This window comes from Puntigrus tetrazona, chromosome 11, assembly GCF_018831695.1.
Source record: "Puntigrus tetrazona isolate hp1 chromosome 11, ASM1883169v1, whole genome shotgun sequence".
NCBI lineage: Eukaryota > Metazoa > Chordata > Actinopteri > Cypriniformes > Cyprinidae > Puntigrus > Puntigrus tetrazona.
In genome coordinates this window covers 8,826,004-8,845,776 of record NC_056709.1, presented here as the reverse complement: position 1 = coordinate 8,845,776, position 19,773 = coordinate 8,826,004, and the positions used below count along the sequence as shown (strand labels likewise).

The 19,773-nt window shown below is 36.3% G+C and overlaps 1 protein-coding gene across 2 annotated transcripts in view; it reads left to right on the top strand.

Annotated features, from left to right (window-relative positions):
* Positions 1–16,159, top strand: part of LOC122354076 (testis-expressed protein 264 homolog) — a 42,465-nt gene extending 26,306 nt beyond the window's left edge. Inside the window, exons 3-5 of one of the 2 annotated variants that reach the window (XM_043252074.1) lie at positions 7,565–7,733; positions 14,272–14,570; positions 15,614–16,159. In XM_043252074.1, coding sequence (XP_043108009.1) covers positions 7,565–7,733; positions 14,272–14,522 — 420 coding nt within the window. In that variant the 3' untranslated portion in view covers positions 14,523–14,570; positions 15,614–16,159. Of the gene's footprint in view, positions 1–7,564; positions 7,734–14,271; positions 14,947–15,613 lie in introns of those variants that run through there. The other variant, XM_043252073.1, reaches the window with a different exon arrangement.
* Positions 16,160–19,773: the final 3,614 nt, after the last annotated feature.

The window sequence follows — 19,773 nt, the reverse complement described above, 5'->3', positions numbered from 1 at the left end:
AATCAACTTAACCCTGTTCGGTTTATTCCCTCACTATATTCACTTACACAAATTGCTCACTATCTCTTTCAGTCACTCATCACTCACTCACTATCTGTGTTTAACGAATTACATTTTATAACATTTGAAGACAGATCTGTCTCCATCATGGCTCCATTAAGACATGTTAGGATGCTGATCCTGAGAGGACGAAAGAATATCTAGAGTAGGGGTGTCAAACTCAGTTCCTGGAAACTCGCTTTCAAATAAGCGTGAAGAACTTTAATTGGGGTTGAATCTAAACGGTGCAGGAACAAATCTGAAACCCCTGAGTGAAGGTCAGAGACGGAGATGGAATGTAGAGCAAAGAAAACGAAGATGATTAGTGATCTAAGTGAATGGTGGAAACGTCAGCTGCATAAAAAGTTGAGAAAGCACAACAAGAAGAGAAAAGGAAGCACAGGCCGTCCTGTCTAGTATTTAAAGTGGCTGTTAGGATCTTTAAGGTCAGATAGTGTACACACCCTCTTCAAAGTGTTGCCTTTTGGTTGGCGCTAAAGAACAGATTCTGAGTTAGGATTATATATAAATGGACACTTGTTACATAAATTAATGCTAATCCAAAAAATGTATGTTATTTGTACATTTTATGTAAAAAAAATGTTCAATACAAACAATGAATCAATTGAAATGTTGAATTCAATTTCAAGATTTAAAAAAAAATCTAGGAAAACGTAATATTTTGAAAATCTATTTCTTTTATTACTACTCTAAAGGTATATATACATGGGTGGTACAATAGAGGCACCATTGCTTGAATAAAAAGTTTTTTGGAGGATTAACACATGTTTCAAGCTGTAGGTTTTGGTTTGCTTTTAGTGAAAATGTTGAAAACAGCATAGTGGCACCGGTTTCGTTGAATGACTCCTGTGTTTGCTGAAGCCGAGTAGACTTGTAGACTCTAAGCTTTGTGTAAGCTCAAAAGAACGGTTAAAATAGTTCTGTCTTTCTTCTATTGTAACTTTTTCAACCCTCTTTCTAAAGTCAATTTCGTTGAGTTGCATTTAAATTTAAGCAAAACTACTTTTTTTTAATTTTGAATTTATTGTTGTTTTTAAATTGTTCACCACCAATGCCCAGCGGTCCCTACATAATTACAGCTTTTCAAATAAGTTTCGGTTGTGTTGTTATGCATTCCCGACATAATTCTTCCTGATTGATCTTTGACATTTTCTCTTCAGATGACGCGACCGCTGGGAATTATCGACGCAGGTGAAAGATATTAGTTCTGCAAAGCAGTTTAGAAACTAAGACTATTCATCTCCGACAGCAACGAATCCATGAAATATGGAGAATCAGTAGATCACCTATCAACATAATTGATTTTAATAACAAAGACATAAAATGTTCCAGAATCAGCACTTCAAAAAAGTGCTGACCTATTTCATAGATGTGTGGTTTGGTGCTGTTCTTGGCACATTCAACACATTCAGCCCACTGTGGTTGCCCAAGACAAAACATATGTTGGTGTGTGTGTGTGTGTGTGTGTGTGTGTGCGTGCGTGTGTGTGTGTGTGAGATGCTATTGACAGGATATGCTGTGTTTAGAAACAGTACAATTGTACGTTAGGCCATAAGGTCTTGTTTAGTCCCAAATTTATCTGGAGTGCTTTTGTTTACTTTTCTGAAAACACGCAGGGTATATTTGGGAAGGGTTTTCCTCTGACGTTCCTTCAGATGTTTATCCCCAGGCTAAGAACTCAGCAAAGAAAAGAAAACACTCCTCTATTCTCGGATTAAAAAAAAAACCTGTGGCGTGTGAGAGGAATAAAGTTATACAAATACATCAATAATCTTTTATTTCTCACAGACCTTCTCTGTTGGTGGTGACCAGATCGACCTTCTGTTTCCTTTTTTGCTCTCCGTTTATGTGTTGGAGAGATTTTGGTATATGTTTGGTATCAAAGCTGAAAAAAAGAATTTATTAACACGTTATTATTGTATAATATTACATCAAAGTGATTTCAGCCATATTCTCACCATTTCTTTTGCAGTTGAAAAACAACACGTTTCTGTGCAATGCAGAGCCGGTTTGAATTGCAATGGAGGGACGTCCCAAACAATCTTAAAGCTACTCAATCACAAAGCCAAATATTTGATGGGCTTCTCCAGCAGTCACCGCAGGGGCCTTTTCTCCTTGTCATTCACGTCTTTTCTCGTAAATAGCATGGAGTCTCTCTCTGCGTCTTATCTTTCTCTCATGAGATGTGCAATCCCTGGAGGCACTAAAGATATTGGGGATATTTTATGGTAGTGGTCCATCACTGTGAAAGATCCTTTCGCCTTGAAAGAGCAGTACGGCGTTTTGTTATTTAGTTAATAGTCATTTTTGTTGTTGCTGGGTCAAAGTGGTTGCACCGTGTTCTACAAGAGAAAAAAATGATTTGGTCAAAGGTTCCTCTTTTATAGCACAAGAGACTTTTACATTATTTTAAAGAATTTTTGGCCAGTAAGTTGTTTTTTTAAAGACGTTATTACTTCTATTCAGCAAGGATGCATTCAACTGATTTAAAGTGCCAGTAAACACATTTATAATCGAAATATCTCACAATATTACAAGTTTACTTGTAATGCAGACTTTCATATTTTGAAAAACCTCGAGTTGGGAATTAATAAATTCAATCTCCAGTTAATCTCTATCTTTTCTTTGAGAAGCAGTGCACAAGATCTCAGTTGATTTTATAATTTCTTAAAGGCTGTATTCTGAAAAAGCTATCAAGCTCATGAATGTTAAATGTCTTATTAGCCATGTATTGAAGTAATATCACGCTTGACACCGTTTCTATTGGATTATGTCCCTCGCTGTATCTGGATCATTATTTCTGTGATTCTTTGAATGAATAAAAGCCTGAAATCTGATCTCGAGCATCACCGAGTTCAAGATTCTTTTCACAGAGTAGAAAGGGAATCCATGCTTATACTCTCTGCTATTGTTGAGTCGAAGAAAAGTGAAAGACATTTCCATGCCCTGTTTTCTCTGTGAGTCTAGAGAGTCTGAATCTATATGAAGGAACATTAATTAAAAGGATATACAGAGAAGAGCAGCTCTGTGAGATAGAACCTCTCTTCTTGAATTTGGATGAGAAACTTTGACAGCTTTTCATCTTCGTCTCTGGCTTACCCAGCCATCCCTCTTCTTTTCCTCTCCATCTGTTTTCTTTTCTTCTTGGAGTTTGCGATGGAGCCTTTTTTGCGTCTGCATTTCTCTGCCTTCACCAACACCATTAATTTGGTTTTCCACATTGTTTTAAATACCCAAATTTCCAATGTCCTACCTTTCAGGACCGTCGTATTTAACCGCGTACGGATTTAGCACCAGCTAATGGCCAAAATCGAATGGAAATGAGTTTAAGTGTCTTGATTAATACGAACTGCTTTTATGAATATTTGATGCTCTGTTTTTGTCATTTTGGAGCTTGACAGACTCTGTCCTCATTCACTTTAACTATAGTGAAAAGAGAGTGACTTCAAATATTGATATTCTTTAAAAATTCACCTTTTGTGTTTCACAAAAGAAAGTAAGGTTGAAATGAGGTGATTAAAATAATGACCGAGTTTTCATTTTTGAACTGAACTAGTCCTTTAAATCACACATGCTTTGTAGTACAATGAAAAGTTGTCTGCGCTAGAACTTAACAGTAGGTTTCCTAAAGTAAAAGCGCAATATTCAAGTCTTAAATAGTGGATAAGATTATTTTTTGCGTTAAAATAGATGTTAATCTATTTAATATCTAGATGTTAATATCTATACAATATGGCTGATTCTTCGAGGCAGAGGAATGACACGATACTACTGACCTGATGATGATGGTGGATGTGAATCTTCTTGCCCTTCAGCTTTATTTTGATTGCAGAGTGCCACACGGGACTGTGAGCTGGTTAATTATCTAGAATCAATAGTTCAGCCATAAACCAATTACAAAATCCCAACAGAGAGGACAGGACAATACACTTATGGATCATGCATCAGCATTTTAAGTTGTACTAGACAGAAAAACAGGCAAAACTTCTAATAATGATGAATTAGCTGAGCTTATTTTTACAATAGATCCTTGCGCAAACAATTGTCCCAATTTTGTGACCCAAGAGCTGAAATCAATGAATCAACAGACATTGTTTAAATTTGCTCATCTGTGCATTTTCCTTTTCCAGGTCTTTAGGGACCGGATCTCAAACAGTATGGCACGGATACATTGTTTATGATATTGGAATATTAATAGCCTTACGTAATTCCCCAGCTTCCAGTCCCTTCTGTCTCCTATCCCTGTTTATGGCCCCAGTCCTCTAGCTGTGTTCGTGGCAGAACACGTCAATCATCTGTCAGAAGTAGAATAGGGCCGTGACGGTGAGATCAAGGTTTCAGATCAGGCCTTTTCCTCTTTCAGACTTTGAGTTTCTTTGTGAGTTCAACGGTTTAAAGGTTCCCAAGGGGGAAGGGGTTTGCAGTGGTGCCATTTTAGGTTGCCCAAAGAACCTTTCAGAACCATTTTTCTTAGTGTAAGGAACATTTTAATTATATCGTAAAGAACCTTGATCCACTATAATGAACCTTTAGTGCAATGGAGATGCTCGATGAATGTTAAAGGTTCTTCATTTAACCATCAATGCCAATAAAGAACCTTTATTTTTTGAGTGTAGGAACATAATATATGCTAATGCTAAAGGCAAGTCGGTCAGGTAAGAATAATTAGGTATTTTTATGTATCTATAATTTTAAAGGGACAGTTCACCCAAAAATGAAAATTCCGTTATTAATTATTCACCATCATGTTGTTCCAAATCTGTTCAGACCTTCATTCATCTTTGAAACACAAATGACAATATTTTTGGTTACAGGCTCAGGAAGGTAGTAAGCACATAGTTAGACTAGTCCAAATGACATCAATTTTATAGCTTTTTTTAATACACAAATATCTACTCTATTCAGTAATTTATTCTCTTCTGGCATTTTTCCAAGTTATATTTGTTTTAGTTTTTTGCACACAAAAAGTATGCTAAAAGATTTTAAAAATATATGTTGAACCACTGATGGACAATTTTAATGATTGTCTTACTACTTTTTTGCCTTGAATGTGGTTGTTTTTTTGTCTACACTGGGTCAGATAGCTCTCGAATTTAATACGAAAAAAAAAATGTGGGTTTGAGGGTAATTATTGTCAGAAGTTCATTTCTGGGTGAACTATACCTTGAAGACATTGATTCTATTCACTGTATAGACCAAAATCTATGAGAATCAGATTAAACTTAATAGCCCGACTCAGCCACACAGGTATTGAACGGCATTGTCTACGAGAAACAGATGGCGGGAGAGATATTCAGTAAAAACTGAAGAACAGAAACATCTCTCATCCACCAGACTGTGAGTACATGTAGACAACGAAACATCAGGGGGTCTCTTTTTAGGGGGAGCAGTTGTCTGACTTGTTTTCAAGTTTTCAGTTTATCCAAATATAACTTCTGTCCGACCGTCTTGTTTTCTTCAGTCGCTTACATAAGACCATTTCTGATTTGCATATTCAACATTTCTCTTTAAAATATTCATCAGCTTAATGAATATTGATGTAACATTTGACTACTGTTAACTACACTCTGTCTGAAGTGAAAGCGAGGCAGAGTCTGGACGCAGGAATGGGCCTTTTAGGAGTTTGAAAGTAACGCAATTAAGGGAATTATGCATTTTTGGATTTACACTTCCGTAAGAAACAAGAATCATGCTCATCACGAGCATCCCAAACAGAGCCTCTTTTGATTCCTTTGTGTGTTGATGGTTAAAAAGTGACGGTTTCAATTAGTGTGATTTAGCGCTCGTAAGATTTTAATGAAAAGATCACAAGAGCAGAAGTGTCTCAAAAGGGGGTTTAGCGACACTGTTGGGGGCTCCTTAAAATCAGTTGAAATGAAGAAAGCTTTGCTAGATTTGATAAGAGGTGTGTGTGTGTGTGTTCAGAATGTGTAAGCGATAGAAAGGGCATTACAATTGTCCAAGCCTCATCAGTGTTAAAAGCAGTGAGTAATAAGGAAGAAAACCGTGGAGAGGAAGGAAGAAGAGGAAGTGTCAGTGGGTGGACACAGCTCTCTAATCTTAGAATCTCTGGAAAACCTGCTCTTAGCTTTTCAACTTTTCCTTTTATTTGCTCTCCCTCTCTTCTCCTCTGCCTTTCTTTGTCTTAGTTAGACCTTCCAGAGGAAATATAGCAACAGTAACAATAAAACGTTCTGTTAACCCATTGCTTCGAGTGCCACAGATTTCTCTTGTAGGTGTGTTCTGTGCTTAAATATGAGCATTTCCAAATGTTTATCCTCTAGGGGAGATTCTAATTTTTTGAAATAAGACAATATCTATATAACATGCCCGTTATGTGAGGGATACTGTGCAATAAAAATATCCAGCTAGCCAGCAATTATCACAGAACGAATATCAGCATGAACTCAAATAAATAAATAAATTCGCATGAAATTTTAATTGGAGTTTAAATGATTTTATTATGTCGAATGAAAAGCTGTTTGTATGAAATGAGACGCAAAATGTTTTATTTAGTAATTGCTGTTTTATTAGATCGTATAATCTGTGCCTCACACTCACCAAGGCTGCGTTTATTTAATGAAACATACAGTTCTGTTGTGAAATAATACAATTTAGAATAATGTTACTATTTGAAGATATTTTAACATCTTATTTGTTTCTGTGATGCTAAAGCTGAATTTTTAGTATCATTACTGTAGTCTTCAATGTCACAAGATAAAGAAATTATTTTATTGTTATTAATGTTAAAAATTGTTTTTCTGCTTAATTGTTTTGTGGGAAACCTAATTTTTTTTTTTTTTGTATTTTTTAAAAATAGAAATCACTTGACCAACTTAATGCATCCTTGTTGAATAAAACAATCGGGTATTATAAAAATATGTACCTCTGTGCACGATTTTTACTGTATGTTTTGCCACCGTTTCAGAGAGAAATGTCCACTGAGTGGCCCTAAAACACAGGTTTAATACGTGAACCCTGACACATTTTCGTTAGGTTGATGTGGTTATGTATTGCTGTGTTTTTATTACATTGCTTTAGGCACATATTGCGGTGCTTCAGAATTCAAATATCTGCACGGTCACTAAAAGTTAAGTTAATCATGTTGGAAATATTCCCTACACCAAATCCGACCCTAAACCTACCCGAACCAGAGCTCCACGCCTCTCTACCGCCATGAAGACCCGTAGATATGTACCTGCATATGTGTGATGCTAACATTCAAATATCCCAGCATATTAATATTGTTTTCAAGTCAAAACATGATGTTCTTCAAGAAATTGTGTGAATATTACGCTTTATTAATCCAAATGAATAAATAATCATTTTAATAAATAATAATTTCATTTAATAATAATTTTACTGCCTCTATTTCTATTTCCTTTGGAAACTGCAGTGATATGTACTTGTTGATGCGTGCTTCGTGTCTCGCTAAAAAGTGCACCCAGGTACGTATATGAGTTTGACTGGATGAAGCTGAATCTATAATGTTTTTTTTCCTTAGGAAAGGAAGTTGTGCGCGCATCCATTTCTAGAGATCTACAAAGGAGGGATGATCCACTATATGAGTCCGCTGGCTCGGCAGGGTGATTTCTATGTTCCTGAAGTTAGAGAGGCTCAAAGATGGTTGATGGGAAAAGAGTCTGAAGAGGACAGGAGGACAGATATCACAGGTACTATTCACAGATGCTTTTTTTTTTATCTAAAATCACTCACGATACATTTATCAAAGAGATAAAAGTTTAATACAGGCATACTTTTGATTATCTGCACTCTATCATTTTTTTTTGGATGTACATAAACCACTGAATTACTCTCCAACTGTTAATTGAGCACTAATAGTAGTAGCCTATCGTCAATTTAAAGTTCACGTTTTGTGCGACGAATATGTTTCAGCGGTTAGCAGCATAGCATTTAATTGAGCATTAACCACCACCTCGCAGAGCTTTGACGTGGATGTGTCATATTGGCCGAACTGTGCGATCACCTACACCTGCTCTAGTGATAATGAGACACGGTCTGCATGTATTAATGGCGTATTGCCCTGGTCAGACCGAAGCCCAGAGGTACCACTGAGCAAATATGAAACACGGGTGAGTTGTTTGTGACCGGAGCGGTGCGTGTCGTCCACACCAGCTGTCCTGGGCAGTGTGCGTGTGAGTCCTAGAGATGCCAGTTCCACCTGTTACCTTGAAGCGAACACATAGTAATAACTGTAATATATTATAGAGCAGAAGATTAAAGCAGAGAACACGGAAGATTAAAGGACAAATTGGAAGCCTGTTGGTTTATTGGGTCCAAATGTGCTGCTAAATTGAATATGTTTCACAGCATGTCTTGTTCCTAGTGTCCTCTTGCCGTTCAAGCGCACGTTTGATCCACTAACGCAAAGGTCTTCAACGGAGAGACAGGCAGGGAGCAGGGACTCCCGGATACAAAATGTGTCAATCAGAGCTGTTAAGCATATAGCCTTTGATATTAATAGAAACAAATCCTATTATGATTAAGAATAAATAATGTTATATGTTAAGTATATGCACATTATTGTCGTTGCACATGCATATTACTTATCATGTATTACTTTTTATTATTAAAATTTATGCATCATGATATATTGAAATAAAAAACTTTGAATTTAAATTTTACTGCTTTTTTACGTAGATGTCACTTCTAAAACTTTACGGTGTGTAATTGGCTGTCGTTCTTCCTAGAGAAATGTCTTTTTGTTATATCTGCAGAAATATGCGTATGTGTTCAAGAGCAGTGAGTCATCTTCAGTTTTCTTTTATTATCGTTTGGGTCATGTTAACTACATTACTGTCACGTGATACACATATTAAGCGCAATAAGACATGAAAGAGAACTTTCCATGAAAGACAGCAGCTTCCTGTGCTCATGCTTCAGGTGTGTGTGCTCAGAAAACCGTGCATCAGAAGCAGACTATGTGAGCGGAGCAGGAGTGGAGCGGTGCAGTTTTAAACGGAGCGAGGAGCGGATTTGTTTTTAAAGCTAGAGCATTGTGGTTTTCCTTCGCTTCAAGAGCGCTGCACCCTCCACTTCATCACGAGTGAAAAACATGCCAGCAACCTGTAATATAACTGCATATTTGGCAAGAATTCACATTAAACATATTAAACTCGTTTTATAGAAAAGGATCTCTCAAATCAGATAATGCATTTAAACAAATATGATCTAAAGTGCTGCTTCAATAAGGAGAAACCGGTGAGAAATACTGCAGTCTTTAGCTAAATAACTGACCCAAACGTAGGCTATTGTTATTTTTATCACAAACTAAATTTGCACTGCAAAAAGCTGCAATAATTATTAGCTTGGCATGCGGTAGGAAAAAAATCGTTTGTACTCCAATAAGCCACTTTTGCTGTTATTTTATTTTATGTAGTTTTTTTAAATATACATTATATGAATATGAATAACTGTGATATTCCGAAAAAAGGCGGCAGGGAGCAGGATCTCATTTGCATTTAAAGAGACATGCACAAAAACTGTGCTTCTACTCAAAATAGGCATTTTCAAATATAATAAATGATCTGTGAGGTTAAACGTCAGACATATTTTGGGGACACATTGCAGACTTCACAATATTGTCACAATAGATGCTCTTTAAAGTAATATTTCACCTAAAAACTCCAGCATTTTTTTTCCCAAAAAGGGACTATCATTACATTCAATCTACACATAATTTCAATTCATGCATTTCCTATGGGAATCAAACCCATTACCGTGACTAATAATAATATTTCAGAATAGAAAGTAGCAACCCTGTTCAACTTCTTTTTTTTTACAGAATTGTCATGCTTTTACACTTATATATCTGTCAGTTTATGCAGTCTGTCTTCCTAGTCCCAAAATAAACATACTTATGATTTATTAGTGTACATAAGAGTACGCCAACAATTGACACTTTTCTTCGTGAAATTATTTTAAACTTTTAATGAGCAGAAGTCTGCCAGCAAGTGCGCCTGTAGTGACACAAAGTGCAGAGAACAGATGTGAACAGAAGAAAACAGATTTTCTGGTCTTGATTGTGAAGTACTACTTCTGATTGTCTCTGAGCAGATGTCTGCGCCGCGTTTTGAAATTGCCAGGGATGTTCACCGCAGCTGTAAAGTCAGAAATGACTAACCATTTAATAATTAATATGCGCTTTCATCTCTTTTTGAAGATTGTGTTAAACTGCAATAATTGAAAAAAATAATAAATGAATGTCGTGAAGTTTCAGCGCTGTGTCAGCTACGCACTTTTAAGCCGATCCTGCATGTGATGTTGCCAAGTGATGCTTTAGTTGTCGTGCTGAAGGAACGGCTGCGTTTTTGCTGAAATGGTGTGAAGCTGACCTCGCTGCTCAGATTTAAGCATTCAACATCTGTTCCCTGGTAAAAGATGCTGTTCACGAAACAGCTTTAAAATGAGTTTTGTCAAAGTGGCATATTGCACCGAAATGTGCTTTACATGGCAAGCGTGTGTGTGTGTGTGTGTGTGTGTGTGTGTGTGTGTGTGGGTCATCACATATGGGAGCCCGAGAGCTATTGTAACCTTAAATTTCACACAAAAAAAGAAGAAATCCACAAACGGGCGTTTGCTCCTAAGCATACGCTCGCTGAGGTTCTCTCTTTGCTCGAGAGAAATACATGCGAGTGCATTTCTTTGTGATGAATATTATTTTGAGACAAATTATGGACGTTTGGACGCCTTCGAGTTCACGTTAAAGAGTGAGCGCACCCTCGTGTCACGATCTGTAAGACCTTTTTCATCTTTGGAACGCAGATTTAGATATTTTGAAATCCGAGAGCTTTCTGAATATGAATAGACCGCAACATGTGCGTCATGGTACATGGTACTCGTGAAGGCACAAAAAATGGAAAAAAATGATCCTGCTTTATCAAGCTTGGAAGAGCCAGGATAAAAAAAAAATTTGGGGAGCTATGCCTTTAAGGACTGCTGTTGACAAATTTTTGATAGTCTTCATATTCTGTGTGCTTGTCAGTTCACTCTAATAGAAATGCATCTTTTCTGATAAGTTTGAACAAATTTTTATATTTAATTTATTTTAACATTTTTACCTTTAAAGCCTTTGTCCATTGGCATTTGAATATTGGTTTTTGAAATGATCTCAAAACAGTAAATATGGTCTAAAGCGCAAGTCTCTTAATTGAGCTGTTATTAATTGAAATGTTCAAAATCAATATCCCATTTGTAATCGTGTTCAAAACAGCAGTCTTCTTGTGAAACTGATTAGCTAGGCTATATGTGGTATAAAAATATACATTTTCGGGTCCCATATATTGTTTTTTTTTTTTTTTATCAATTTAAAGGCATTTCATTAGACTGAATCATGCAGTGAAAGAACACTCTCTAAACACGCACTAGTCTAGACTTCACGAATGTATGCATGCAGAGGTGAAATGTTATTCAAAATACTAATGTCAAATCACACATCGTAAAAACAACTTAGTGATGCTCTTGCAGACGATATATATATCACACACCCTAAGTGAGTAATTAATTCAATTTAAAAATGAACTAACCCTTTAATACCTCTTATGGGAGAATTTTAGCTCTCTAGATGATTTTGCAAGGTCTGGGCAACCGTATCATTACTTCTAAAATAAAAATTATTTGGCTAAATTAAAATATAGAATTTTGAAAATGTGCTTTAATGAAGTAATCTCAATTTATTCATTTTTTTTTAATGATTTCATTCAAGTAACTAACTGAAAACTCTTCTTGACTAATCAGTGTACTTTTAATTAAAAAAGTACAAATATTAAATCTTTAACGATTCTTTTAATATATCAGAATCGTTAAAGATTTAATATTTGTCATTTTTTTTAAAGTATATTGTATGTATGCTTTAATTATAATGTGTGCTTTACAGGAATATAATTACTCACCATTACAGAAATATAAAAGGTGGAAACTATTGAAGGTTCATTTTGGGGTGGAGTAACCCTTTAAGCAATTTTTTAAATATTATAATGATATAAAAATTGCTCGAATGTTACATATTATTTAATATTGTCACACCCCTGTCTGAGCTACAGTACATTAATTCAGTGACCCGACCGCTAAATTCAGAAAAAACACTTGCGGTCCAGATTATCTAGGCATTAAATTCGTAGAAATACTGCTACGTTGTCTTTTTTTGTGTCAAACATCTGTCCTTTCTATGTAAATGAGTCTGATTATAGACGGCGTAGTTACAAAACTCAGCACTATTTGCATGCTGCAGATATGCTACTTCCTGCAGAAAGCAGGTGGTAAACAATTAAAAAGAGATGAGGCAATTTATTCTTCCCCCTTCTGATTTGTTTGAGTGAGATTTCCTAAATGCAAATATTTCAGTGCTACTATTACTGACTCGCATTTGTAGTAGTTTTTAAGTTATGAAGAAAAGTGTTCGAGTTTCTCGCAGCCTCCGGCGCTCACGCTGATGGCATATGAAGGACACTTTGTTCTCTCTTTTCCGCCGCTATCGGTCTCTTCATCTTTATTCCTCTCTCACTTTCACGCGCACCCCTGTCATCCTTCGCTATCCTCCCTTCATCTAGTCTGTCCGTCCCTACTTACAGAAATGCCACGTTGACAGGAAGAGCAGGAGGCAGATAAACAGTAAGTGAGCGGTCATCTAATAGACACACAAAACATCCCTTCATCTTAGAAGCACTGACATAAGCAGAAAAAAAAAGCTGAGACGCAGGCGGTCCTGACACGTTTGTCACTCTGACACGCTGCGTGTGAGCGCACGGGGTCTCCTTCACAAGCAGCATGAGCGCGCGCACGCACACACACACACACACACACACACACACAGACAGACACAAACCTCTCAGTGAAACTCAGGCTGTGTGGCACCTCTCTCAATCTGTTAGTCTGTCTGTCTTCTCTCATACTGTCAATTACTCTGTGCGTGTGTGTGCGTGTGTGTGCGCGTGTGTGTGTGTGTGCGCGCGCGTGTGTGTGTGTGCGTGTGTGTGTGCGTGCGCGTGTGTGTGTCTATAAAACTGCGGAGTGATACAGCAGATTAGGTTTCAGTAGGCAGTTCTAAATCGATTAACCGGTTGATATTTCACCATTTTTAATCTGTTTTGGTCAATTTTGATAATTTCCCCAGTTTTTTCCCCTCACTTAAAGTTTAAACTTTAAAGTCTTAAAAAAAAAAGAAAAAGAAAAATAATAATATAAAATGCATTATATAATATAGAATGATTTTTTGTTGTAGTATTATACTATTATTTAATTATTGATTTTTATATTATTTTATGTTAAATTAATATTTAAAATCGTTTGTTAATCAGTCACAATGATCATAATAATAACCAGATTATCATTATTGTGCTGGATTGTTTTTTGTATTTGTGCACCCTACAGTACATTTCAAAGCATTTTCAATAATGCAGGAATAAAAATGCCTTTATTTTTATCATCTACATTCATATTTTAAAGTTATGCGCTTTTTTTCCCCATTTTACTAGGTTTAGATATTTCTGTTTAGCTTATTTTATAAATATTTACAAAGTTTAAATTAATACATTTTTCATTTTAATTCCCGAAATCTATTTCAGCACTTTAAGTTAACAAAAGCAACACTAGCGTGGCATTTTAAGCTGATTTATACAAAATAGTAAACCATTTTTGCGGTTGCTAGGTGGTCAAAAGACTCAAAGTAGATAATTAAACAGTTGGAGAAGCTCCATAGATGTGCACTGAAAGACGAATGCGTGCCGAGATCTTTCCAGAAAGCCAACCACCAACAACGTACCCCAAGAAGACCCATAGCAACCTTAGCGCAGTATCTTTAGCGTGACGGTGGCAAGTTTTGACTGGTTGAGCAGAAATCTAGTCATCTGCAGAGGTTTGTGTTCACACGTTTCAATGCCAACGCATGCAGTTCTCCAAACACTCATCACCTCCCCTTCCACAAATACACAAGCACAACCGTTAATTAGCCAGTGGCACCGCAGCAGAAACAACCTGGAATAGCTGATTAAACAGAGGAAACGAGTGCCTCTTTTTTTTTTTACCCTGAAATGTTACCAGACGAGGAGGCCAGGAGTTCTAGAAATATTTCCCAGCTTTTATATGCTCGCCACACAGGAGACGCTTTCGTTAGCGGAGGTGCTGCTTGCTCGCTGTGACGCTGTGGCGAAAAATGAATCACCTCTTGTGTTTGCGTGGGTGTGTTTCATATAGGTGCTGACTCCCACAGCGAGTGCAGCTCTGTGAGCCGCCAGCCCCCCTCGGAGAGCCGAGACACCTCACCTGCCCCGTCCAGAGAGCGCCGCTGGGACTCCCACCACGTGGAGAGAAGCGACACCTCCAGCGCTTCTTCCTTCGAGGAGCTGCTGGACCTCGACTGCGACCACACCCCTCCACCAATCACAGCGAGCGGCAAGAACGACCTGCCGGGCCAGGAAAGAGAGATGATGGTCGAGGAAGAGTGAGAGAGCAGACCTGGGGGGGAAATGCGAAGGAAGCGAATGTAGTTTTTGGTTGGTTTTAAAGAGATTTTGATCAAAATTGATATTGTCGTTGCTTTTGTTTTTCGAACTCTGAAAAAAAGCATCATAAAAGTGGTCCATGTAACGGGTTCGTTCAGTTCCATGAAGTTTTCATTTTGGATTTTTTAATATGCTGTTATACTGTTTCTATACTGTCTCTTTTATTTGTAGCTTTTTTGGTTTTTATATTAGTAATTTTTGCGCTGGGCAATGATTAATCGCAATTTAGCGAGCTTTTGTGCATATAATGTACATTTGTGTGTTCTGTGTATATTTATTATGAATATATAAATACATATGCATTTATATATTTAATAAAAATATGTTATGTTCATATGTTAACTATATATATATATATATATATATATATATATATATATATATATATATATATACACACACACACATGTATAATACATCGAAATAATGTGTGTAAACTTATATATACATATATTATATATACTTATATATAATTAATATACACAGCGCACACACATATTATATAAATATTTTTAAAAAGTTTATTTTGCAATTAATCGTTGCCCAGCACTAGCAATTTTATGCGATTTTGTCAGGTGTTTAATTTTTATTTAAATTTGTTCTTTCTTTTTTTATTTAATTGTACTGACTTTTCATTTCCGTTAAAAATAGCAGCACCGATTTAAGTCTTCTGAAGCAATCTAAGATGTTTTTGTGAGGAAAAGGACAAAATCTTGGCCTCCCCCCAACCCAAAACTTCTAAGAAATATTCGGTTACTTCATACACTACAAAAAAATATAAATATAAACCTATGGCATGGCTTCCTTGGAATTAACTTGGAATATAATACATACATTGTATGAACTATTTTTACTGTGAAATTATTATTATAATTATTTGTATTTTTTTATGGACAGTTCAGAAGTTCCCAATTTCTGTCGTCTGCGGGGAAAAAATAACGACAATTTTAATTTTATGGTGAACTATCCCTTTAAGCATTACGGTGGATTTGCGTAAAAAAAAAAACATCTTTTCTTTTTCTGTTGATCAATAGAAAAGAATGTGCTTCAGTCAGGACTGCTTTCCGTTCCAAAGCTAATCGCAGGTACAGAGTCGTGTCTTAACCAGGTAACCTGACTTTCTTGAAAACATCTTCATATTTCATTAGTATCTGATTAGCGCGTTTGCCGTTTGTTGTTTTTGATTGTTATTTCCTAATGACCTAAAGTTAAACTGACATCGATGTGATTCTGTGTGATGTTCAGCTTTCAATGATTTGAGTCTAATTTGTTTTTCTCCATCCACACATTCTGTCTTCATCCTTCAGTAATTGCTAATTCGTGCCCAAAGATGCTCCCAAAACTGAAGAGTTATGTGACTTGAATATTCATTCATCAAAAGCCATATGTTCATAGGCAAACTGAATCTTTATTTGCACCACAAACTGACAGATAAGAGTTCCTCAGGAGGGAGATGATTGCAGCACATTTCCAACACTTTATTTGTTGTTTGCAATTAAAGCTGTTTGGAGCACATAATTATCTCATATTTTTTCATATAAATGGTATTGAATATACTTGATTTTTCTGTAATAATATAACTGGTATGTTTTTTTTTTACAGTGGTGTTTTCTATATTTTGAGGTATCCTATAGACATTTTGAATTTTTTGTAAAAAAAAAAAAAAAAAAACAAAAATGCTGTGGGCTTCTTCTAATGTCTTGAATTTTTGAAAATGTTTCCATTTTGATCCAGGTTGTGCAAGTTCACACGCATTTCTTGATATCGTTCGTAATATTTCATATCGATGTTTGTAATTAATTATTTGTTCTGCTAGTTGTTGAGCAACTTAATAAAGAGTTTTAAGGAAAAAACTATACTTTCTAACTATACTTCCTTCAAAAACACATATCAGTGTTATTCTTGATCACACTCCCAGTGTTATTTTGGTATTGTTTTTATATTCCTATAAAATGAATCCATATTATTAATTGGCTTTGATATTTTAACTTTATTACTCATATTTACATTTTCAGTCATTTCACGTGCTTCTATTTATTTATTTTTTTTGATTAGGTGTTTTTTCAATATTTCTATTTAGCTTTTATTTTATTTATATTTTAACTTTAGTTTTTTTTTGCTTGTTTTATTACAAGCTTTATTAATAATGTTATAAACATTTTATAAACATGTTATAAACATTATATAATTACATTTTCGGTCAAAGAAAACTATTTTAATAGTTTTATTTCTCATTTATCGCCCTCCAGACAGACGCAAACTACTGTAAATCCCTCCCCGTATTAAGTCTGGTACAGCTTTCTTTGCTTTCTGTAAAACCGAAACCGTTGTCTGCTCTCTCACAAGAGATGGATTTATGTTGTGTCTGCACGTTGAAGTTTTTAGAGGGTGTATGTACACAGTCGGCTTCGAACTCTCGTCACAATCCACGCTCTTGATACTATGGGCACTGATTGAAAATAATACATCAAAACACTGCCTCCTGAGACATCTACAGAAGATTCACAGACAGCATGAAATGCTTTCGCTCCTTGTTGGAGATAGTGTTTGACCCTTAAAACCAAGCCTGGTTCACGTTACAGCTTATTATGGAGTTTTATTTTGCAGTTTTAACAGTAAAAGCATGTAACACCGCTACAATATAAACCTAACAGGAAGTCCCCTTGCCATTTACGGTAAAAACTGTAATAAATCCAACGGGACACTTTAAAATGCTGTTAAAGTTACACTTTTTGGAAGTCTTTTATTTGAGAAACCATTACATTTTAAAGAAGGCAAACTTTATTACACTGTTTTAATAATGTAATATGATGATTAGTTTATGATCCCTTGTATATATTAGTATTTACCTCTTCGGTCTGTAAAAAAATACTTTTAATGAGTCTTCGTGTTGTTTTTTCGTTCTTGTGTGTTGGTTTTCAATGCATTATAAAAGTACACAACAGACATTAGTCCTAAAATAGTGGATGTTTCCTTCACCTTTTAGTGAACAAGCATTATTTGTGAATGTCTTTGGACTAAATACAATTTTTCTACTTTTTTTAAACTGATATAGGCCTCATTTATCTGACCTTACCGTGTGCCTCAGTTTTTCCAATGCAGTAACATTAACTAGCGGTCCTCTTTAGGTCAAAATGACCGGAAAACACATAATAATCTATTAGCTTGTTTTGTTTTTATTAAATGATTTAAAGCATTCAGATCCTTTACCGTGCGTGACAACAATGTGTTTATAATATGCCACGGGGGTCTTTTAAAAGTAGTTGTTGATAAACACGAAATAAATGAGAGAAATGTATGAAAATATAGAATTTCAGTTCCTAAAGAGGTAATATGTTTATTTCACAGACGCAGAACAAAGCGTGCCGTCCGATCCCGTGAACCCACGACGTTTGGCCAATCTCTTGCCTTCGACTTGGATCAAACGAGAACTTTCGACCCCGGTTAAGTTAAACAGAATTCAACCCTAACAGAATCAACGATTCGTTTCCGCAGCCTTTTTACAGCGCAAGCCCGAGCCGTCAATTATTATGCCTGACCTATTTATAAACCTCGCTTTCACGGTTACTTTACCTCCGAATATGACAAATAGAGGTTATTTTTGCGCGGATGATTCACGAGCTTGTTGTGGTTTAGCGTAGCGATCGACAGTTTTGCGCACCGTTGCGTCAGACGAACCACGAGGCCTGACCGCAGCTCACGGATTGATCGGAGAACTGGACGAATCGCGCCGCCGCATGCTTCCACTCGAGAAAAGTTTGATAATCATATCTACGTGTCCTTCCGCTCCCCATTTGTCTCGTTCCTCTAGATCTCTCTGCCATTATGATGTTGAACAGGCCTCTTTTTCAAGGCAAAATTGGTCCCTTTGTGTTAGAGGTGGTTATTATATAATCTATTGCGAGTGTTTGCTGGTCTAATCACCAGTGTGGTTGCATGTGCATTTCTCTCCCCTGTCCTCTGAAAATATCCAAATTACTTGTGTGTGTGGAAGACAAAGCGAGCTTTGTGCTCCCGTCGGTGTGCGTCTCTCCATCAGCGACCGACCCCCTCCCGATTCCCCTCTAATTGGTTGAGAACAGAACTTGAGCAGCGCTCGAGGGGTCTTAACACTACGTTCTGGAACTTGGATCTTAAGCAACGCCTGATGCATACAGCATGAACTTGCGTTCCTCCCAGAGGCATCGGTACATTAAGAATCGTTCTGTAATTATACCTTCTTTTATGTCGTCTCGCGCAGATGAATGGCCTCGTCATTAAAAGCCTTTTCGCGAGAGTTTGGGTTCGAATCGACCCTGTGAATCAAAACCTGCAAGTGGGCAGCGCTTCCTTCGCTTTGGCTTAAATGTAAATGTGTAATTAGGCTTCTGTGTTTGATATAGCGCTCGACTGTTGAGGTTGATAATAAAAGGCTGTAATTTTCAGCATCTCGTGTTGTTGCTAAAAAGTAGACCAGACCACAGTAACTGCAATTTTGCGCAATACAATAAAAGTGATTGTCTGATATGTTGACATTAAGAGTTGGGAAATAAAGGGAATTTTTTTTTCTGATCAGGTTATTTTAGACTTGTAACATCTTATTTGTTGATTGATTGACAAGTCATTTATATGTTATTGTAATTATATTAATACAATTAATTATTAACGATTAATATTAATATAACATTACCTATAGGCAAAACTAATTTTATTTTTTTTTAAAGTTTGAAAAAACATTTGCTCAGTTTAATATTATTTTTCACTACGTTAACATGACGTGATTGAACTATTTTTGTTACCTGTATTTTTGATCTATTGATCTATTTTTGCTTTTCGCTTAATTTTTTCTTGGCATAAAAGTTATAGGGCAATTAATGACTTTTTCATCGCCATGCCAGACTGCACGTTGCACCTAATAATGCTTGGCGCTGTGTGATCTTGCTTTTGCGATGAATAAAGCTGAACTTAACTTTTTTGGTGTTCAAAATTTATTTAATAAGCGAGTGTGCAAAACTTTTGGCTTGCCCTGAATCCTAATAAGTGTTTATATTCGGACTAGTTAGACTAGTTCGGGTAGTGACCCCTGCGGAGTAGCACGGTACCCGCATGATTCGTCTCATGCACGTAAACAGACAGAAGTAGATCCGGCTACGGTGTTCTTCCGCGACACGCACGCAGTTCTGCTTTTAACCGCTAGAGCGCCAAAAGTTACGGG